The sequence below is a fragment of the Panthera onca genome, chromosome E2, assembly GCF_046562875.1.
Source record: "Panthera onca isolate mPanOnc1 chromosome E2, mPanOnc1 haplotype 2, whole genome shotgun sequence".
Classification (NCBI taxonomy): Eukaryota; Metazoa; Chordata; class Mammalia; order Carnivora; family Felidae; genus Panthera; species Panthera onca.
The window spans coordinates 42,529,465-42,551,304 of record NC_138353.1 but is presented as its reverse complement, the minus strand read 5'-3'; the positions used below and the strand labels follow the sequence as shown (position 1 = coordinate 42,551,304).

The window sequence follows — 21,840 nt, the reverse complement described above, 5'->3', positions numbered from 1 at the left end:
CTCAGCAGCGTCCGGTCCGGCCGGGCCCAGACAGCCGAGCTAGTGGAGTAGACGCCGCGGCGTAGCCGGGATCCTCCCGGAGGCGCGCGGCGCGAGCCCCTGACAGAACCATGGCGGGCGAGGAAGACCGCGGAGATGGGGACCCGGTATCAGCGGTGACCGTGCGGGTGCAGTACTTGGAGGACACCGACCCCTTCGCATGTGCCAACTTCCCGGAGCCGCGCCGAGCCCCCACCTGTAGCCTGGACGGGGCGCTGCCCCTGAGTACGCAGATACCCGCGCTGCATCGCCTGTTGGCGGCGCCGCTGAAGGTGAGGGGGCCCAAAGAAAGGTTGGGGGCGATCAAAGGTTCATGGTCGGCGCCATGAAAGCCTTTGGGAGGTACCCCTCGGGGAGAGGCGGGAGTGGGTGCGTTCCTGCGGGAAAGTCTTGGGCTGGGGACCTACGGTCCAAGCTGCCTCGCTTTCGCGGGACGCCTCTCAAGTTGAGGGAAGCTCAAGAAGGGAGGTGGGAGCTTGTTGTCTGCGCCACTTTGGCTGCCCCCTCAAAGTGAGGCCCATCTGGGGAGGTGTTTGGGGTCCATTCGCTGCCTGTCTGCTTGGGTAACCGATCTGGATAAGGTGACGGTAGATGTTTGGGTGGTAGCGGACAAGGAGTTCGGAGCTGGGGAAGGACCGGCTTCCACCTGCTTCAGGTGAGGTGGGGCGGGACCAGGAGGAGGGGCGGACCGGGGCGGGCCACTGGGGGTGGCAAAAGCTTGGAGCGGTTTCTGTTGGCTGGATTGGGTCCTGCCCCATAGAGCGTTGCCCCTGTAGGTGGGGGCCTGGGTAGGGAGTGAGAGTAGAAGAGAGACTTCACGGGGTGAGGGGAGTCCCCGGGAAGCGACCTGGCCCGGGACACGCAGAGAGCCAGTGGCTGCACTGGTGGAAAAGCCCTTTGAGTCACGGCCCCCACCATCCCGTACTCCAGCCTCCACCAGCCCACGGCTAGAAGGGTGGGGGCGAGCCCGGCTAATTTTAAACCGCCGGCCTGCCCTAGTTTGCCTGCGTACCAGAGCCGACTAGTGCACAGTGCTGGGAGAGGCCCTTTTCCAGATGGTTGGCCCTACCTCCCCTCCGGCTCCCTGAGCTCAGTCCCCCGCAGGCAGCCCTTTCCGGCACTCTGGGTTTCCGGGCCAGGACTCTGGGAGGTGCGCTACCACCCCCCAGGGTTCCCCGCGGCCAGTCCTCACCGAGTGGCGAGAAAAAGGAGAGGGAGTTGGTGGGGGTGCCCTCCCTTGCTCTCAGCCTTAGCTGGGGGGCGAATTGCGCAAACTTGCCCCCTGGGCCCGGGGTCTCCCCTGGAATGTGCCCCGGGCGCCGGGCCCCCAGCCTGCATTCCTTGCTCTGCAGGCCCGCCCCGCCTCTGAGCGCGGGCGGGAGAGCTGGTGAGATTATTGGCCCCGGGGAGCGGCCCGTGTCCGGGCAGAGCCCGAGCTTCAAGGCCACGGCTTGAAGGTTGCAGCACACTGCCCACTTTAGAATTTTGATGCAACCCATTTTGTGCTGCCCTGTTCAAAGGGGGAAACTGAGGTGCGCCTGGAAGAAGCACATCCAGCCCGAGGCCACTTTCAATTCAGGATAGGCACTGGAGAGAGAGGGCTGCTAAACTGAGGCCAGATTCCTGCCTTCAGGCTCATGAAACTCTTGGTGCTGAAATAAGCCTGGAGCATTACAGAGAACATAGTATTCCTTCTACTGCCACTCTAGGACAGGACTTAGCCCTAACACGCCTCTTCCCAATTAGGGGCAGATTTAGGAGGACAGGGACAGGAAGAAACCACCCCTTGCTTCTTCCTCTCATTTAGGGATCCATCTCCCTACTGCACCAGGTGTTCTGCCCTCTGTTCTGTGCTCCCTAGCTAAGGACACCACTGAGCTCAGATTGAGAATGTGTTAAGTACCCCTCAGCTCAGACATTCCTGGGCTCCTCACTTTTAGGATATCCCACTTGGTGTACCTGAGGACACAGGCAGGATATGCTGGTGGGCACACTGGGTTACTACTGTGCCTGTAGCCAGGACTCCCTGGGGCTGGCAGTTCTGCCAGGAATGGTCAGATACACTGTGATGTGTTCATCCCAAATATAAACTGTGACCACAGCCCCAGAATAGAAGGCTGAAGGAAGAAGGGCTGAGAATAGGGTAGGGGGAGGAACATCAGAGAGCTGAGAGGGGGAGCAGGGCTCCTCCTTGCAGGAAATGTCAACAGCTGGTTCCTCCCCGAGTCCTATAAGGGTGTGCCCCAGGGGCACAGACACTACTCAAGCCTGCCTAGATAGCCCTATAGAGAGGAAAGGTGGCCCAGAAACCCAGGCATTCCCATTCTAGGCTGAGAGCAGAAATAAGAGGGAGGGGGTCTCTACTTAATGCTTTATCCTCTGTACATTTGTCTAGTAGGGGAACAGGACACAGCCAAGTGGACATCTACCCTCCCATTCTGGGCACTGACCATCATCCCTGCAGACCCTGGGAAAGCACAAAGGCCCAGCCCACTTTCTCTCTGGGGCTCCACCCCATGCACCCCATTGGGCTGGGCCCAGCCACTAGAGTTCCCCTGGGGGCTTCCTTTTTAAACTGTTTAGAGCTTTCAGGTCTGAGAAGGCCTTGCTCATTTCCTCCTAGTCTAGGAGGAAGCTCCTAGCCACAGCCTCTGACTCATCTCCTGGCCTTGGGAAGGGGGCCGGTGGAAGGGGGTGGAGAGGGTCCTGGCAATGCCTTGGGCCATGCCTGGTGTCCCCAGGGGAATTTAGAAGTATCTGTCTTCCCTCTGTTTCAAGCCTCTCCCAGTCCAGGGACCTGCTCTTGCCCAGAGGAGACCTGGCCCTCTGGCCCTGCATTTTATCTCTTTACCCAGAATTCTGCTACCTTTTGCTCTTCTGGGCAATGCCTCAGGAGCCCCTCTCGGACACCTATAAACCCTGACACATCTGAGATAGCACTGACTTCTCCGTGGACTCTGGGCAGAGAGACCCAAATGCTGCTCGGTCCCTGATGCAAAGGCCAGAGGAGCCCCCTACTTCTAGCAGCAGGGATAACCCTAGAAAACTTTCTGTCACCAGTAACTCTGTTTCCCCAGCTGTGGCTAAACATTAGAGAAGGACAGGAGTGGCACTGTCCTGGAATGTTTCCTGACCTTGCACCGTCCCTACTCCAGCCTCAGTTTACCCCTCAGAAGCAGTTGTTGCAAGGGGGCTAAAGTGTGAACCTGACCTGCTTGGACAGGGACCAACTGGAGGGGTCCCAGAGGATTCTTAAGGGTAAGATGAGGTGCTCTGGTGATGAATTGAGCCATTTATTCTCCTGATATGGAGGTCTTTGGGGGATACTAGAAGATTGGGATGTGGGCATGGATCATGGCCTTCTTCCAGCTTTTCCTGGGACCACCATGTCCAATTTACTGGTCATTCTGGGGTAGGGAGCCTGGGCTGCAGCCTGGTGAGCAACCTCAGGACTTAGATCCTTGCAGATTTAGGCACTATTACCTTGGTGTGTATGATGTGTGTGTGTTCACTGGTGTTCCTTTGCTTGCTACAAATTTGAGGACCAGTTTGGGGTATTTGCAGAGTCCAGAAAGCTGAGGGGTGGTCTTTAGCCCTTGACAACACTAGAGGCTCCAACCCTCCCTCCACCTCCCCTCCAGGGTTTCCTGGAGCACTTCCAAAGTCCATCCATTCAAGATCTAGCCTCAGTTAGCCCTGGTTCCAATCCTGGTTGTGCAGCCTAGGGCATATTCACTGAGGTTCTGAGCTTTGGTTTCCTCACCTGTAAAAGGATTATCAGGAGAAGGGGGCTTGGCTGGCTCAGTTGGAAGAGCATGTGACTCTTGATCTCAGGGTCATGAATTGGAGCCCCATGGTGAGTGCAGAGATTACTTAAGTAAATAAAAGTTAAAAAAAAAAAATTGTCTGGGACACCTGGATTGCTTAGTCAGTTAAGCATCCAACTCTTTTTTTTTTTTCCTAAGTGTTTATTTATTTTTGAGAGAAAGAGACACACACACAGAGACAGAGCATGAGCAGGGGAGGGACAGAGAGAGAGGGAGACACAGTTGGAAGCAGGCTCCAGGCTCTGAGCTAGCTCAGAGCCTGACATGGGTCTTAAATTCACAAATCATGAGATCATGACCTGAGCTGAAGTCGATGCTTACCCGACTGAGCCACCCAGGTGCCCCAGGCATCTGCCTCTTGATTTGGCTCAGGTCATGATCTCACAATTCCTGATCTAGCCCTGTGTCAGGCTCTGTGCTGACAGTGGAGCCTACTTAGGATTCTCCCTCTCCTCTCTGCCACTCCCCTGCGTGTGCCTGTACTCACACATGTGCACACGTGCACTCCCTCTCTCTCAAAATAAATAAATAAACATTAAAAAAAGGATTATCAGGAGATTCAAACAACTAGGCAAGCTGGTATGTGACACAGAGGAGGCATAACTAATATGGATTTCCCTCCTCAAGGCCCATCCATAGTGTCTCATCTAGGAAGTCATGGTCTAATTGGAAACCCAAGATAACAGGAGAAGGAGGGTTGTTAGAGCACAGGGTCTCTCTCGTGTTTAAAATTTATTTATTTATTTATTTCGTTAGTTATTATTTAAGCGATCTCTATACCCAACATGGGGCTCAAATCATGACCCTGAAATCTAGAGTTCCTCCGATTGAGCCAGCCAGGTGCCCCAAGGGTCTTGTGTTTATAGGAAAGCAGAAGAAAAAAGCAACAAAATCATTTCCTAAAATAGGAGTCCTTCAGCATATAATTCTGCCCTCTTCTCCATCTTCTTTCCCTGCCCCTGGCGTGGCCATTCTTGCCTGATTTGCAGTTATGAAAAATACTGGGGTGTAGACACCATGGTCTCCTCAGTTTGGCCCTGCATTTAAAATCATATGTAACAAGTTGGTTTCGGCTGCCAGAAAAGCTTGAGCCCAGAGAACCAAGAAAAAGTGGGCTGGATGCTGAAGGGAGGGTCTGAGCCTGGGAAGAATGGAGAGGACTCCACTCTAAGACACAGAGAAGCATGAAAGACAAGAGCCAGGAGGGAGTCAAGGATATGAGCCCACGCTGGCCCTGTGCTGACCCTAAGTGCTGTCAGCAGGGACCAGTGTTCAGGCTTACTCTGGCCTGGCCCAGCCCCATGGTGTGAGAAACAAGCACCAGAGGTTTGGCTCTCAGAAGGGTGACCCGAGGAAGGGGGCAGGGGTGTGAGGGACAAGCACCATCCAGCTGACAGGAAGTCTCTGTTCTTTGCTATCCTAGCCTATCACCCCCCATCTCTACCCAGGACAGGCAACTAGGTTAGGGGAGAGGGGCACCAACCTGGAGGCTCTGGGCTGGCTGTTACCTCTGGACTTCTTCCTAGAAATGGGGCCCTGGAAGAATAAGACAAAATGGCTAGGGAGGCCACTGCTGCCACCATGGAGGGAAAGGGTTTAAATCTGCTCATCTGAGGAGGCTGGGTGATAGAGCACTTGGCCTTCAGGACTCTACCCCAAATAGATGCAAGTATCCTGGAAGGAGAGGGCCATTCTCTGCTTACTTGGGATTATAGCATGTAAATAGCATGTAAGTGTGCTTGCAGGAGGGGAAGACATCCTGCTTGATCCGAGCTTTCTGTACGTGTGCTTCTTGGGCTTGTGCTCCTCCAGAGCGTGTATGTACACACACACACACACACACACACACACACACACACACACACACACACCAGATCGTAAACCTGGGTGTGGAAGTACATACCAGGTATAATATAATCACCCTCCAGTGTTTACCTTTATGGCACTCTGCCCCTCTCCTTTCTTAGCACTCATGGCAGTTGTGCTTCTATATTTATTTGTGGTCTTTTTTAATTTTTTTATTTTTTTTAAACGTTTATTTATTTTTGAGACAGAGAGAGACAGAGCATGAACGGGGGAGGGTCAGAGAGAGAGGAAGACACAGAATCCGAAGCAGGCTCCAGGCTCTGAGCTGTCAGCACAGAGCCCGATGCGGGGCTCGAACTCACAGACCACGAGATCATGACCTGAGCCAAAGTCGGACGCTTAACCGACTGAGCCACCCAGGCGCCCCTGTGGTCTTTTTTTTTTTTTTAATGTTTATTTATTTATTTTGAGAGAGATAGCACAAGCATGGGGAAGGGACAGAGAGAGGGGGAGAGAGAGAATCCCAAGTAGGCTTCCCACTGTCAGTGCAGAGCCTGATGGGGGCTCAATCCCACAAACCATGAGATCATGACCTGAGCTGAAATCAAATTGGACACTTAACCAACTGAGCCACCCAGGCAGCCACTTGTGGCCTTTTTCTGAGGTAAGGCTGCTGGCCCTCCCCAGCTGGGCTCCCCACTATGTCTTTAGCACCTAAAAACAGCCGGGTTCACGAATGTTTGCATGAATGAGCTATTCCATATATGTGTGATTTGGGGGATCCCTGAAGGGGTTTGTTTCTCTGGGGCTGTGCCAGGCTGTGTGGATATGTTTCTCTAGGGTCCTAGAATCCTCTAGTCCAAGGTAGAAGGAGATGCAGCTATGCCTGGATGGGGGTGGAGTGGGTAGGCTGCTGAGTCACCATGTGGGAAGAGGGATCAGGAGGAATGTGGGGCTGCCCTCAGCTGAGCTGGCCCAAGATAAAGTACCCCAGGCCTGGGGCCTTGCCACCCCATCTCAGGCCTGTTCCCACTAGGCCCTGGAGAAGATGACTCTGCTCTCAGGGAGGGGAGAGAGGCCAGGCCCGCCCAAGGCGCCCAAGGGAGGGCAGGCAGCCAGGCAGGAAGTGGGACAGAGAACAGGCTAGAGTGTTTGTCCTAAGTCCCATGTCCCAGGCAAGGCGGGGGTGGGGGGAGTGGGGGAAGGAGAGGGGGTGTCACCCAAGGGCCTCACAGGCTGAACTGCCAGGAAGGAGCTAGGTCAGTCTCTCAGACATGAGCAGAGTATAAAGCAGAAACGGGTAGGGGTAGGAGCTGGGCTCCCTTTCTCCCAGGGGACCAACAGCAGCTGTAAGTCCTTGGACTGGGCCCAGAGCAGGGCAGTGCTGACAGAACAGTGGGACAGATGTTGGGACTGACTTTCCCAGTAAGATGGAAACCAGAAAATACTCTGCTTCTCCAGAGGTGGGCTCTCCCTGGGCCATAGCAACCCAAGGAGCAGGGCCACTCAATATAAGGGGACTTTGCTGAGCCCTGCATACTGGCTCTGTGCTATGGGGGAAGTGTCTGGGAGAGGCACAGTGCTGCCCTCAGACTCTCGGGAGTCACTTCTCTACAGGTACTTCTCAAGAGGCCAAGTGTCATGCCTGGTGGTAGTAGAGGGGAGCCGGGCAGGGGGCATGATAGAGATACTTGGGAAGCACACACACGGATAGAATGTGTGCCTCGTACAATGCAGGTTTCAGGGACCTGCTATAGACTGATAGAGTCAGACCCTAAAACCTAGTTTTTAACAGGCCCCTTGGAGGCCTCTGAGGTCTAGCTCACTTGGGGCAGGGCAAAGACCCTGAGGCCTGAAGGGACTGATAGCCTATGGATTACTCACTGTTCCTTGCTGTCTCAATTCAGGGAGACACACATACCACACACACACACACACACACACACACACACACACACACACTCCTTCCAGCTGGGTTTGCACCAATATTCTTAACACTTTCTCCCTGGGCTTGAATGCTTTGTGGATGCAGCTTATCACCCCCAGGGCTGTGAACTTCCTTGAAGGCAGGAACTTCGTCCCATATTCTATTCCCTTTCCTTATTCATGTTCATGAGCTCAACATGTTTAGTGAGCACTTACTGTGAGCCATAGGGCTGTGCTAGGCTCTGCAGATATAGCACGGGGCAAGACAGACATGCTGCCTGAACCCAGAGATCTCATGGTTAGTGGGGAAGGAGACTAGTGTCTAGGATATTATAATGCTGTATGGAAGGCCTCACACATGGGGTGGAACAGGTTGCATAGCACTGGCTACAGGAGTTCAGGAAAGTGTTCCAAAAAAGTATTACCTAATCTGAAACATGCAGAATGGTAGGTGTTAGCCAGAAGACACAGCACATTCAAAGGGCAAGAAAGCCTGGCATCTGAGGTAGATGGGCTTCGTGCACGGTAGGCCCATGAGAAATGACTGCTGAAAGAATGCATGGCTGCAGCATACACCCTGTGGTATGCCGCTCTGCTGGCTCTCTGAGTGGAAGTAGAAGGTCATGGGGTCTCCATACATATCTCTACCACCCCTTTCCCAGCCCTGACAACTATTCCCTTTGCCCCCAGCTGGAGGACTGTGCTCTACAAGTGTCTCCCTCTGGATACTACCTGGACCCTGAGCTTTCTCTGGAAGAGCAGCGGGAGATGCTGGAGGGCTTCTATGAAGAGATCAGGTCAGAGCTCATGGGACCAGGAAGGCAAGGCTGACCCCTACCCTTGCCTCCACCAGGGGCTGACTCAGGTGTCAGCAGCCAAGACACCTGATCTCTAGCCTAGGCTGAGGGTCACCTCCTGCCATGCCACCCCACATGACTGTGCCAGGGGAATCCCTGGCCAGTGTTACCTGATGCCTGGGATGGGGGGGGGGGGGGGGGGGAGGAGGCGGGATGTGTGTGATCTCCCACATACCTGAGATACCTATGTTTGCACAAACCCTCCTGTTGAGGAGGAGGGAGTTGGGCCAGGAGTGGCATGTGGGGTGGTGTTTAGCTGCCTTGGTGTGGGGGGCAGGGACCCTGAGGAATGGCCTGAAAACTGCTGACTAGGCTGCTTAATTCCAGCAAAGGGCGAAAGCCTACACTTATCCTGCGTACTCAACTCTCCGTGAGGGTCAATGCCATCTTGGGTGAGTGTATGAGGACATTAGTGTCCAAGAATGCCCCTCCCCAGCGCTGCTGGCTCAGTTTCTTTCAGGCCTGTGCTGGACAGTGGACAAAGCACATGGGAGACAGGATGTGTGGCCCCTTCCCACTCCTATCCTGACCTCTCCTTTCAGGGCCAGGGCTGATGCTGCAACTAAACCGGATTGGGGGTTGCCCAGAGTCAGGGAGTGGAGGAGGAGGTAGGGGGCTCAGGCACTAGAATATTCTTTGGTGGGGGGTTGTGTCCCCTTGAGGTTTCCATGCCCACCTACCCCTTGCAGAAAAGTTGTATGGCTCCAGTGGCCCTGAGCTCCGCCGTTCCCTCTTCTCACTAAAGCAGATCTTCCAGGTGAGGCCCAGAAGTGGGCTGGGGGTGGGTGTCCAGCCTGAGCCCTGCTTAAATTTCCCCATGGTGCCCCCAGGAGGACAAGGACCTGGTGCCTGAATTTGTACACTCAGAGGGGCTGAGTTGCCTGATCCGTGTGGGTGCTGCTGCCGACCACAACTACCAGACCTACATCCTCCGAGGTAAGTCCAACTCCTCCCCCATGACCCCTGCCTTCAGTGACCCCTTACTGACCTCTTCTTGTCTCTGTGTCCCCAGCACTAGGCCAGCTGATGCTTTTTGTGGATGGGATGCTAGGGGTGGTGGCCCACAGTGAGACTGTACAGTGGCTGTACACACTGTGTGCCAGCATGGTAAGTGGCCCTCCACACAGCCATGCACCCTTTTCCCACTGCCTCTCTCTGGACCTCAGTCTCCTATTCTGCAAAGTGGGCTGGAATTGAATGAGTCTGAGGCTCGTCTAAGTCTAGAACGTACTCCAACACCTGGTTCTGGGGCCAGGGTCTTTCTGCCTAGACTCTCCTCTTTGAGTCCAGCCCCAGAAGCCCTTACCCCTCCCCACCAGGAGCTGATACAAGTCTGGCCCAAGCCCCACTCATATGTGGTGACCCCTCCCCCTAGTCCCGCTTGGTGGTGAAGACAGCCCTGAAGCTGCTGCTGGTGTTTGTGGAATACTCTGAGAACAATGCACCGCTGCTTATCCATGCTGTCAGTTCTGTGGCCAGCTCTACAGGTGAGAGACTGTTCCTCCTCCCCCCTCAACCCCCACTCAGAGCCCTCTCTCCTACCTGTCCCCGCATGACTGCTCCCCTTTCTGTGTCAGGCTCTCTTCCTTGGGCCAATCTGGTGTCCATCCTGGAGGAGAAGAATGGCGCTGACCCTGAGTTGTTGGTGTACACAGTCACCCTCATCAACAAGGTGGGTATGGCCGAATAAGGGGGAACCAGTTGCCAATTCTGGGCCCCTTAGGCTCCTGACTTCCAGTCTCCATCAGCCTTAGCCTTGCCCTCCCATCCCCACCCTCTAGACACTGGCAGCACTCCCAGACCAGGACACCTTCTATGATGTGACAGATGCACTGGAGCAGCAAGGCATGGAGGCCCTGGTCCAGCGCCATTTGGGCACCTCGGGTACTGATGTGGACCTGCGCACACAGCTGGTGCTCTATGAGGTGGGCTGGGTCACCTGGGCACAACTGGCGGGGAAGAAGGAGGTGCAGTTCGCCAGCGGCTCACATCTGGGTCTACCTCCACTAGAATGCCCTGCGGTTGGAGGATGGAGACATCGATGAAGCCGCTGCAGGTGGAAGGCGGGAACGCAGAAAGCCCTCTTCAGAGGAGGGCAAGAGGAGCCGCCGATCTCTAGAAGGCGGGAGCTGCCCTTTGCGCTCCACCGAGCCTGGGTAAGATAGAACTTGCCCTAGCACTTGGGGAGGGGTGGATCTGCCTGCCGAGGCCTTGTCTGTTGATAAGCCCCGCCTCCAGCCCCACAGGCCCTGTCTCTAGCCGCGCAGGCCCCGCCTCACAGACAGGCCCCACCTCCAGCCCCTCAGACCTGGCCTCAACGGTAATCTCCACCTACTCCACTGGCCCTGCCCTGTCGACAAGCCTGAACTCCAGCCTCGTGGGCCCTGCTTCTGGCCTCCTTACTTCGGTGAACCTCTTTCCTGCCATCTCTGTGGGGCCATCAGCCGACAGCTCCAGCGAGAGGAGCATCTATAAGTAAGTAGGAAGATAGTGGAGGCCACCCCTAGAGTCCTCTCTCCAGCTGTCCCTCCACTGAGCCCCTCCACAGGCCCTCCGCCTCCTCTGCCCAAACTCCTCTGCCCAAACGCATGCTTTCTCTTTCTTTCCAGACTTCACCAAACTGCTCCTGTTTGGTAAGTGACTGCTGGGGAGTGGGGTTCAGCCCTGACTGGACCTCTTACTCCTCCTGCTTGTCTCCTCATCTCTGGCATTCTGCCTGTCTTTGCCCTTTGTCATCTATCTCCTTGCCCCCCTTCTTTATTTCTCTGTCACTGTCTCTTGACTCTCTTGTTCTTTGTCTCTTACTATGCCCTGTCCTGCTTCATGTCAGTCTCTCCCCTCCATTTCCAGTTTCTTCATGTCCTGTCACCCCCACCCCTCCTCTTTCCACTGGGGCTGGGAAGGAATCCCTGATATTACTGCCCAGCTGTGTGTGGGTACAAGCAACTGGGCTTTGGAGTGGAGCAGGCACCATAATTACCATCTCTTCCTCTCGTCCCCCTACCCAGGGCCCCTGAGAGCCCACCTGTCTCTCAGTCCCCTACTGAGCAGGCAGTGCTGGAGTAAGTACAGAGGCCAGCCTGCCAGGCCTGCCATTTGCTCAGGGCTTCAGCATTGCTTCCCCCAGCGGGGGTTCCATGTGCCTCATGCAGCCAGAGCTGGGGGACTCTCAGGCCCATCCTCTCCCATACATAGCCCTCCTTTGTTACCCAAGGACCAAGCACTGGGAAGCAGTTCACTGGGGTCATAGTGTTCAATAGTGACACCTTAACAAGCTTCAACCAGAAATGAAGACACGGACTCCCAATCTGGAGCCCATTCTTCCATGTCCTCAGCCCAGGAATAGGGAAGGGGGCTAGGATCTAGGGTGATGTGTGGTATAGGGGTGGAGGAGCAACCTAGGGCTGAGGGAAGAAGGGCAGGGACTGAAGGCCAACAAAGGCTAGAGGGGCTCAAAAATAGACACTGGATCACATTCATTATTCCAACATAAATTGAATGCCTGTTGTGGTAGCTCAGTCAGTAAAGCATGGGACTCTTGAGCTGAATGCTTGCTTCCCAGGCCCTTTTCTAGACATGGGTCATAGCTCTCAGAAGCTACCAGACATGGGACAGCCTGGTGTGCCCATTGGAACAGCTATCTCCTTCCCCTGCTCTAAGGGTCTAGAATCAGACAGTGAATGTGAACAGCAGCAAGGTTGCAAGTTGGCTGTTAAGTAGAACTTCTCCCCATATGTTGACCTGGGAATGCTGGGTTGGCAGTGACCCTCCCCAGATGTGGAGGAATGAACAGGGGCTGCCTTGGGAGGGCAAGTCCTGGGTCTGCTCAGCGCATGGACTGTTCTCTGTATGTCTGTGTGTGCCTGCAATTTGGGGTAGTGCCCAGGGGCCCAGCAAGGCATGTACACCACCCTGGGCTGGGATGTGTCAGACACCCTCACTGACAAGTACCTCCCCTCAGAGCCCGATTCCTGGAGAATGTGGCAGCAGCAGAAACAGAGAAGCAGGCTGCACTGGCCCAGGGCCGAGCAGAGACACTGGCTGAGGCCATGCTTGATGAGGCTGATGGACACCCAGGTGAGTAGGTGGGTGGGCAGAATCCACTCATGTTGCCCTATTGCTCCAGAGGGCGTGACACTGACAGCTGCTTCTCTTCTCTAGATACCCGGGAACTATGGGGCTCCCCAGAACCAGGCCCTGCACCCAGAACACCCCAGAGCCCTGCCCCCCGAAGTCTGCTCCGGGCCCAGCGGAGCCTTGAGCCAGAGCCCAAGGAGCCACTGGCCCCACCAAGCCCCAAGGCTGAGCCCATTCAGGAATTCCCTATCCGTGTACCTAAGCTCTGCATTGGAGACCTGGACTTCTCAGATTTGGGGGAGGATGAAGACGAGGACATGCTGAACATGGAGGCTGTGGAGGCTGGGAAAGGGGTCCCACCCCCACCGCCCCCGCTGCCTGTGCTCTCTGGAGGTGGCCCACCTCCTCCACCCCCACCTCCCCCACCCATCAAAGGCTCACTCCCACCACCTCCACCTCCCACCACTCCCCTTCCTCCCTCAGCACCCGATGGTCTAGCCCTCCCCACCAAGAGGAAGACAGTAAAACTCTTCTGGCGGGAGCTAAAGCTGGCTGGGGGTCATGAAGGCTCTGGGAGCCGCTTTGGGCCCTGCCCCACCCTGTGGGCCTCACTGGAACCTGTCTCGGTGGACACAGCCCGGCTGGAACACCTGTTTGAGTCCCGTGCCAAAGATGTGCTGCCTTCCAAGGTAAACCCACCCTCATCTGCAAGGTAACCCCAGCGGAAAGAGGAGGGAATCAGAACTGAAGGGTCTGAACTGCCAGGCACAGCCACTCATTTCCCACATGGGGAAACCAAGGCAAAGAAAGGCATTGAGTCTTGTCTGAGGTTTCTCAACAAGGAATCAGCAGAGTCTAGCCCTAACTAGAATCTAAGCTCATCCCAAGGCCTTACATATCCCAGATCCCTGGTTGTGGGGTGCCCCCACCATCTGGCTATTTAGAGGGGCTATTTAGAGTGCCCTTGTAGATTGTTGCCCCAGCTAGTCCCTTTCCCAGTCTTACACTGCCCTCTTGCCAACTTTAAAGAAAGCTGGTGAGGGCCGCCGGACAATGACCACAGTGCTGGACCCCAAGCGCAGCAACGCTATCAACATTGGCCTAACCACCCTGCCACCTGTGCATGTCATTAAAGCTGCCCTGCTCAACTTTGATGAGTTTGCCGTCAGCAAGGATGGTATTGAGGTAGGGATACCAGCTAAGGGTGTGACAGGGAGGTGGGAGGTCTGGCCCTCTCCTTTGGTCAGTGGGCATTTCCTGTCCCTCCAATGGTGGGCATGGGCTTAGCATTTCTACAGAGCAGTTCCCCAGGCCCTGGGGATACCCCAAATGACCAAATGACCTGGGGATGAGTCAAGACCAACATCTGAGGCCTCAGGCCAGCACTGAGGGGACTTCGTGTGGGGTGGTGGTTGCATCCTCAGAAACTGCTGACTATGATGCCCACGGAAGAGGAGCGGCAGAAGATTGAGGAGGCCCAGCTGGCCAATCCTGACATACCCCTGGGCCCAGCTGAGAATTTCCTGATGACCCTTGCCTCCATTGGGGGCCTGGCCGCACGTCTACAACTCTGGGCCTTCAAGCTGGACTATGACAGCATGGAACGGGTACTTAGGTCATGGCATGTGGCAGGAAGTGGGGCAGGTGAGCACAAGGACCAGGTAGTTTGAGAGTCCCTTGTCTCCCACTCCAGGAAATCGCAGAGCCACTATTTGACCTGAAAGTGGGCATGGAACAGCTGGTACAAAATGCCACCTTCCGCTGTATCCTGGCCACCCTGTTGGCTGTGGGCAACTTCCTCAACGGTTCCCAGGTTAGTGGGAGTGCATGAGGGCTGGGGGCCAGGGCTCTGGAGCCTGCTAGGCCCAGGCTCAGATGGGGTCCTTTCAGAGCAGCGGCTTTGAGCTGAGCTACCTGGAGAAGGTGTCAGAGGTGAAGGACACAGTGCGCCGACAGTCACTGCTGCACCATCTCTGTTCCTTGGTTCTCCAGACCCGGCCTGATTCCTCTGACCTCTACTCAGAAATACCCGCCCTGACTCGCTGTGCCAAGGTTAGCACCAGCCAGAGGCTTGACTAAGGCCAGCCATGGCAAAAGGGAGTGCTGCTTTCTGGGGCTGGCTTTTCCTCCATGTTTGGGCTACTGTGCCAGAGTGTGCTCGGCTACAGGTGTTGTGTGGGCTGTATCCTCTGCCAGAAACATTCTTTCCTCTATTGGCCTGGCTACACCTACTGTCTTTGGGTCTTCATTTAGCCACTACTTCCCTCAAGAGAGCTTTTCCATTCCCCATTAGATCAAATGGACTTGTCTCTTCCCTGGATTAGACTGTGAGCTTTTGGAGGGCAGGCGGAGGCTTTTTGGCTCTCTTTATCTCTAGGGACCAGACTGGCTAGCCTGACAGAGGCAGCCTCAGGTGGTGCCTGTCTTTGGGGGGACAACATGCATACCCCCTGCCTTTCCAGGTGGACTTTGAGCAGCTGACTGAGAACCTGGGGCAGCTGGAGCGTCGGAGCCGGGCAGCTGAGGAGAGTCTACGGAACTTGGCCAAACACGAGCTGGCCCCAGCCCTGCGTGCCCGCCTCACCCACTTCCTGGCCCAGTGTGGCCGCCGTGTTGCCATGCTGCGGGTAGTACACCGCCGTGTCTGCAACAGGTGGGGACATGGGCAGAGGGCAGGACTGCTATCACCATCCCTCACACCCTAAGCAGGACTCACCATCCCTCCCCACCCCAACCTGCCTAGGTTCCATGCCTTCCTGTTGTACCTGGGGTACACGGCCCAGGCAGCCCGGGAAGTGCGCATCATGCAGTTCTGCCACACGCTGCGTGAGTTTGCACTGGAGTATCGGACTTGCCGGGAACGGGTGCTACAGCAGCAGCAAAAGCGGGCCACGTACCGTGAGCGCAACAAGACACGGGGCCGCATGATCACTGAGGTAGGTACCTTTTCCAGGTTTGGACTGCCACCCCCGTGGTTTCCTTCCCCTGCTCCCAGCTCACCCTTCTCCCCTCTACAGACAGAAAAGTTCTCAGGTGTGGCTGGGGAAGTCCCCAGCAACCCATCTGTCCCAGTGGCCGTGGGCAGTGGGCCAGGGCGGGGTGATGCTGACAGTCATGCCAGCATGAAGAGTCTGCTGACCAGCAAGCCGGAGGACACCACACATGGCCGCCGCAGCAGAGGTGGGACCTATGGCCACTGGGGGCAATGGGCTTTGGGGTCACCTTGTCCTGACTTCTCTATCTGGCGTCTCTCAGGAATGGTCCAGAGCACCTCCCCAGTCATGCCTACAGCAATGGGGCCCTCCAATGCACCCCCAGAAGAACCCCCAGTCTCCAATTTACCCAGTGACACTTCAGATGAGATCATGGACCTGCTGGTACAGTCAGTGACCAAGAGCAGTCCTCGTGCCTTAGCTGCTCGGGAGCGCAAGCGGTCCCGTGGCAACCGCAAGTCTTGTGAGTACTCCCCAAATGCCCACTACCCGCCTTAACCGCATCAACCCTCTCTAACCCTGCTCTGTTCCTGCAGTGAGACGGACGTTGAAGAGCGGGCTCGGAGAGGACCTGGTGCAGGCACTGGGACTGAGCAAGGGTCCTGGCCTGGAGGTGTGAAGGTACTGCCTCTAGGACATGGACGGGCCCCAGCCTGCAATGTAAGAGACTAGAGAATGAGGAGGAATCAAAGCAGAATTCTGGGCCTTTTCTCAACCCTAAGGCCACTGTGTGCCCAGTGGACAGTGCCTTGAGCAGTATTAGCTGTGTGTGCCTGTATGCAATTGTGTGTTTGTGTGTGTATATGTACTTGTATGAGCTCCCTGAATGCATGGAGTATAATAAAGTTTTCCTAGCCAATCCAAGACTCTCTTCCTTCTTTGAAGGTACCACACTCAGTCTGTAGCAGGAGGCTAATACCAAACGACTGGCTCTTCCTGTCTCGCCTCATTATCACCCACACAGCCATTAGCCACATTCTGAGCCATTTATTCAACAATCCTATACCTTAGACTGCTTTTGGGCCCTGGACGAGGCCCTCCTTGCTCCTGGCATGGGGGCCGTGCAGCCTGTGGCCACAATGTCAGTGGTTATAACCGCTTCATCTGCCGCCGCTCCTGTCGGCGTTGCCGTTTCTCATTGTGCTCTGGTGCTGGGGTGCCACTGTCTGCTGTGAACCAAGGGCCCAACACATTCACCCACAGAAGGTACAGGGCCCGGCCCGGAGCCTAGGACAGAAAAGTTAACTTGAAGCCTGGTGCAAGAAATGAAAGAATAGAAAGTTTAGATGCCCCATTCACTTCTTGGGAGCCCTACAACCCACGCACCAGAAGCCAGAAGGACCAGATGTAGAGGGAGAAGCAGCTGAGCACTTGCACGATGGCTGTCAGTAGAATCACATCCTTAAGGTGCCTGTGAATAGAAAGGAGGCTGCAAGGGCCAAAAACAGGAGATGGGCCCCAGTTCATCTCCCTTCTACCCTTTCAAGTTGTGGGCAATTGTGGGTCTTGGGCTATCTGGGCCCCAAAACCCCAGCCCTGGGGCCGCTCACCTGGGCTGGCAGCGGGGGACACTCACTCTGCCATGCCCTGTTCCATGTTGAGGTCCATTCCACCATCCATCAGGGCCCCATCCTCAGAAAAGGCTGCCCGTGCCATTGAGCTCATAGAGTGGTAGCTGGCCCCATATACTGCCAGGCTAAAGCCCAGGGCCATCTGCAGAATAAGAATGGTATCAAAGGCCAGCCACTAACCCTACACACTCACCCACTCCCCAGGAAAGGGGACACTTACCCAGGCCCAAAATGAGGCAGATGAGTAGAAGAACACCAAGGTCACAAGACAGTAAATGGCCTGTAAGCAGATACATGGTCAGGCTGGAATCAAAACCTACCCTAAACCACGGGTCTCCCTCGACTCTGACCAAAAGTTAGGCCAGGCTGTGGAAAGAGACAAGTTGTTTCTCATAGGGTTGTGGGGTAAAGGGGTCTGTTTCCCGTGTCCTGAGTACCCCGGCTCCCCTCTGATGTGTCAGTCCAGGAAAGAAGGCCATGTGTATTTGGGATCAGAAGAATGGGCTCAAGTTCATCTGAGACTCAAACCCTCATTTGTTTTTTTTGGTTTGGTTTTGTTTTGACTACTCAGCACTTTCTTTGTGCCAGGGCCCATTCTCCTTTCTTTAATTGTAGTTTTCTTCTGGAAAACTACACATGGCTGTCACATACCACCCCCTCACTCACTCACACACACACACCCAGAAATGAGGACAATGGGACCTTGGGTGGGCACAGAAGAAAGGAGGAAGGCACTTACATTTGCCCCCAGTATGATCCGCAAATAGAACTTCAGAGTTTCTCTGTTCTCTTCAAATATCTGCTTCTTCCCTCTCGTGCCCACTTTGCCCTTGGGCTGCAGAGGGATGGTAAGATGCTGTCAGAGCCCTCCTCAGCCAGGGTCCTCCTCACCCTGCCCACCACTCTGATTAGCTACAGAATTACTCCTGCACCTAACCCAGATCCCCATGGTGCTCAATCTAGCACAATCCTAGGGATGTACACCCCTCCTCCATTCCATCCTGGTTAGAGCTGACACCATCTGTGCTGCACCCCTTAGCTACGATCACCTCTTGCTCACCCTGGAAAATTCCAACACTAGGCTGGTATGTTCTGGTTCCCCTGGTAAGGTCCAGCTTTGGGCTGACAACCCCTTCATGGGGGACTCCTGAGGGGCGCTGAATGGTGCGCCCTTCCGGCCTTTGCTGGAGTAGTCCAGATCTTGGCTGACGCCCACCCCCTTTCAGGCCCCTAAGATCTCCGGCCAGGTCTGGGACAGCGTGGTACTGACGCTCACTCCCCTCCCGGACCACTTCTCCCATGGTCGTGCGCGGCTCCATTCCTCCCGCTAGCTCTAGTACGGTAGGGCCACCTCACGGCGCCCCCCTCTGGCTGACCCGCTTCCCTTGATGTCCTTCCTCTGTTTTCAGTCTCCCGACCCCGGGAAGGTTCGGCCATTGCGAACCCCGCCCTACCCGCCCTCCTTACCGCCATGGCGCGACGCAAACACCCAGCAAGGAAAACAAGGCAGAGCGACCGAAACCGCGGTCAAAAGGTACCACATCGGCAGCACAGGCACTTCCGGTGCAGACCCAAATCGTCACAACTGTGACGGAAGTGGGGGATCCACTTCCTTCCCAAGACCCTCCCCCCGAAAGTCGGTAAGACTACATTTCCCAGAAAGGCTTGCACGGGGGCGGTGGCGGCTGGGATGCGATGGCGGAGTCGCTGCCCCAGGAGGTGAGAGGAGTCCGCCCTCAGACTTAGCTTGGGACAGGCTCCGCCCTCGGGGTCCCGGGCTGTGGGGAGGGGCTGTCAGACAGCTCGCCCGGCTCTGCCCGCCTGGCTGAAACGACCCGCCGGGGAGATCCCAGGATCTGCTGGCTATGGGTAACGGCCCCGCCTTTGGGCCACCCTATCACCTTAGCTTGGGGGAACCATTCTCTCCACCCCCATCGGCCCCACGATTTGGTTGCCTTGTCACCTCAACCAGGGCAGGGTCTCAGCCTACCCACCTCTCTAGAGATGGCCGCCCCTTCCCCCTCAGTTCTGGAAGATGTCCGTTTCATACAATCGTCCCCGAAGGGTAACCGGCCTTATCCTCGTTGGTCTCTTTGGGGTGATCACTTCATTCCCTTTGCCCCTCCCCCTGGCGGTGGGAAGCAGACTGCCCCCTTCAATCAATTCCAGGCACAGTCGCTGAATTACTTCACCGAAGACAGGCCTGCTCCCCACTCCCTAGGCCCCTAGTGATGGCTGCCCCTACCTCCTTCACCCCACGGGATGTTTGCGCCTTTTCCTTAGCCTGGAGCAAGAGCACTCTGTCGCCATTGGCCAGAGACAGATAACAGGTTTTGTTGCCAGTGGTCTCCTGGGATGGTCTCTCCATCCCTTTTGCCTTGAGAGTTGGCAGCCCCCTCCTGCTGTCCGTGAGAGGCAAGTCACCCTTTACTCATTGGCCCTGGAACGGTGCTCCTTCTCCTTAGCAAGAATAAGACAGCTCCCACTCCGCTGACTCCCCTGCCATGGCATCCTTTATCTCCTGGGCTCCAGAGGATGTTTGTTCCATCTCCATAGATCCTAGGAATGACCAGTTTTATCTCTAGTAGCCCCTTAGGATGGGGTTCATGGGATGGCCTCTTCATCCTTATCACTGCCTCTTCTTCCCTCTAGAAAAGCTACCCCCTTCTCAGTTCAAAGAATCATGCTCCCTCCCCTCAGAGAGGACAGGTGTACTGCCCTCTCCCTTTGCTTTTTGGGTTGGTTGCTGAGCCCCAGAAGACAGGATGGCCACTGTCTTAACTTGGCTCAGATAGGCTTCCCTGCCTTCCCCTGGGATTGGGGGCTTAGTCAGTCCCAATCTCATCAGTGTTCTCTTCCCCATGCCTAGCCTTCCTGGCCTAGAAGGCTGTTCTCCCCAGTCCCCAGTACTTCTCTCAGGTAAAGTGATCCCTTCCCTTAGCAAACCTTTGGTGAAAATAGAGGTAGAGGGCTTTGGTGAAAATAGAGATATAGGACGGTCCATCTTTAGTTCAATCCAGTAAGTACTGGCTGAGTACCTTCTGGTGCTAGGAATCAAAGAAAGGAAGAAGAGATTAGAATGCACTGGTGAGGTCAAGGTTAAGGAAGGGCATTCCAGGAAAGAGACCCACATAGGCAAAAAGTAATAGGCATGCTATGTTTATAGGACAGTGGGGAGACTGAACTGGGGAAGCTCTGGGATTAGGGATCCAGTCAGGCATAGGGCCTGGCAGTGCTGACCCAAGAGTGGAGATTTTGTCCTCAGGGCATTAGGGTACCCTGCAGGTTTTCATCAGGGATATCCTAAGACTGAATGCTGGGGTTTTTTTTAGGAAAGTTAACCTTGTTGCAGTGTGCAGAATGACTAGCAAGGATGAGCCTGGAGGCAGGTGGGAGATTGTAGAAGCGCCCCATGTCTGGGGTAATGAAGATCTGGGCTGCTGAGGTTCTAAAGTTTCAGTGGTAAAAATATTAGTAGCAGCAATCCAGCAACCATTTATGGAACATTTACTAGTTGTCAAGCACATTATATCTATTAAATATATGTACATGTACCTGTATATATGTATATGGTATGGAAACTGAAGCTGAGAGAGGTCAATTACCTTGCCTGAGGCCACATAAGTCACAGAGCTCAGAAGCAGTAGAGTGGGGATTTGAATGAGTCTAAGTTAGCCTGGCCTAAAGCTTGTGCTGTACACCTGTATCTGACAGCAAGGGACAGAAGAGCAGGAAGAGTTCAAAGTATCAGGATCTTCAGGTGAGATGCACTGTTGGCATTGAAGTTCAGATACTGGAAAGTTGGGAATAAGAGATACTTTAGACTGAGAATATGAATTTTGGTTGAGATAAAGGTGATAGTAAAACATTTAGATGAAGGATCCTGTGGACAATTGGCAACACTGGACCAGCACATGAATGATGAGACAATAGGGGAATATTGAATTGTTGGTTGTTCCTGTAGAGGTAACTGTTGAAGCCATGCAACAAATTTATTATCCTCAGAAGTAAACCTCAGATTGAAAGACCCAGGTCTGAACCCTGGGTTCCACAGAAGAATCCAGAAACAGGGCAATTGGAGTGGTGAGTGGAACCCTGGAAAACACAGTGTCACAATAGTCCAGGAGAGAAGATTCCAGAAGAAAAGAATAGTTAATATTAGATCATTCCTGGCCTCACAGGCGACTCCATTCCCAGTCCCTTATAGGGCCTCCAGCCTCACAGAGCATGTGTGGAGTGACGGCCTGAGCACCTGGGCTGGGTCCTGCTGGGATCATAGCTTAACAGCCAGCTGAGAAAGCGAGTTGGCAGTGGAGAAGATGGGGAAAGAGGGAAGACCCAGAGCCTGACCTGTGATGGCAGGTGGATGGGGTGTGGCTTCTGAAGATCAGAGGAAGAGACCTGACTTGCTGTGTCTGAGGTCCTATGCCAGACCCTTTACTATGTTACTTGATGCTCACCATAACCCATTTAGATCTCACTACATTTGCCATTTTACAGATGAGAAAAACAAGACTCAGAGAGGTCAGGTGATAGATAAGCAATTGAAATAGGTTTATCTAGTCCCAGTGCCCAGGCTCTTTTTACCACACTGAGTGGGAAGTTTGCTTTTTATCAATCAGTACAAACCTGCATCCAGGCGGGGCTCAGGAATGGTTTGTTCACAGGAAAGATCCTTAGAGGCTGGAGAGGGGAAGTGAAGACCCCATGAAGCTTAGGATTAAAGATGAACTAGAAGCCAGTA

The 21,840-nt window shown here is 54.8% G+C and overlaps 3 protein-coding genes across 6 annotated transcripts in view; 2 read left to right on the top strand and 1 right to left on the bottom strand.

The window, feature by feature from the left end:
* The first annotated feature begins 5 nt into the window (after nucleotides 1-5).
* Nucleotides 6-16,384, top strand: FHOD1 (formin homology 2 domain containing 1). Of its 3 annotated transcripts, XM_060650499.3 has the most exons (24): nucleotides 6-311; nucleotides 8,289-8,395; nucleotides 8,783-8,847; nucleotides 9,145-9,212; nucleotides 9,286-9,391; nucleotides 9,468-9,562; nucleotides 9,831-9,942; nucleotides 10,033-10,127; nucleotides 10,237-10,380; nucleotides 10,466-10,611; nucleotides 10,694-10,930; nucleotides 11,065-11,088; nucleotides 11,464-11,517; nucleotides 12,417-12,532; nucleotides 12,617-13,221; nucleotides 13,562-13,717; nucleotides 13,957-14,139; nucleotides 14,226-14,345; nucleotides 14,423-14,584; nucleotides 14,995-15,185; nucleotides 15,276-15,468; nucleotides 15,550-15,712; nucleotides 15,788-15,988; nucleotides 16,062-16,384. In XM_060650499.3, the coding sequence occupies exons 1-24, from the start codon at nucleotides 111-113 to the stop codon at nucleotides 16,142-16,144; spliced, it is 3,627 nt and encodes a 1,208-aa protein (XP_060506482.1). In that variant the 5' UTR covers nucleotides 6-110; the 3' UTR covers nucleotides 16,145-16,384. The 3 variants fall into 3 exon arrangements, with proteins under 3 accessions (XP_060506482.1, XP_060506484.1, XP_060506485.1); XM_060650501.2 differs by lacking the exons at nucleotides 11,065-11,088; nucleotides 11,464-11,517 and having other exon boundaries at nucleotides 7-311; XM_060650502.1 differs by lacking the exons at nucleotides 6-311; nucleotides 9,145-9,212.
* Nucleotides 16,385-16,497: 113 nt separating this feature from the next.
* TMEM208 (transmembrane protein 208) lies at nucleotides 16,498-18,697 on the bottom strand. Its single transcript, XM_060650553.2, has 6 exons — nucleotides 18,564-18,697; nucleotides 17,836-17,931; nucleotides 17,317-17,376; nucleotides 17,102-17,238; nucleotides 16,852-16,936; nucleotides 16,498-16,752 (listed from the first exon to the last, which is right to left on the bottom strand). The coding sequence occupies exons 1-6, from the start codon at nucleotides 18,567-18,569 to the stop codon at nucleotides 16,615-16,617; spliced, it is 522 nt and encodes a 173-aa protein (XP_060506536.1). The 5' UTR covers nucleotides 18,570-18,697; the 3' UTR covers nucleotides 16,498-16,614.
* A 2,138-nt stretch (nucleotides 18,698-20,835) lies between these two features.
* EXOC3L1 (exocyst complex component 3 like 1) overlaps nucleotides 20,836-21,840 on the top strand; it is a 33,169-nt gene continuing 32,164 nt past the window's right edge. For both annotated transcript variants that reach the window (XM_060650514.3, XM_081791552.1), the window contains exon 1: nucleotides 20,836-20,856. The gene's annotated coding sequence lies outside the window, so the exon portion shown is untranslated. The remainder of the gene's footprint in view (nucleotides 20,857-21,840) is intronic.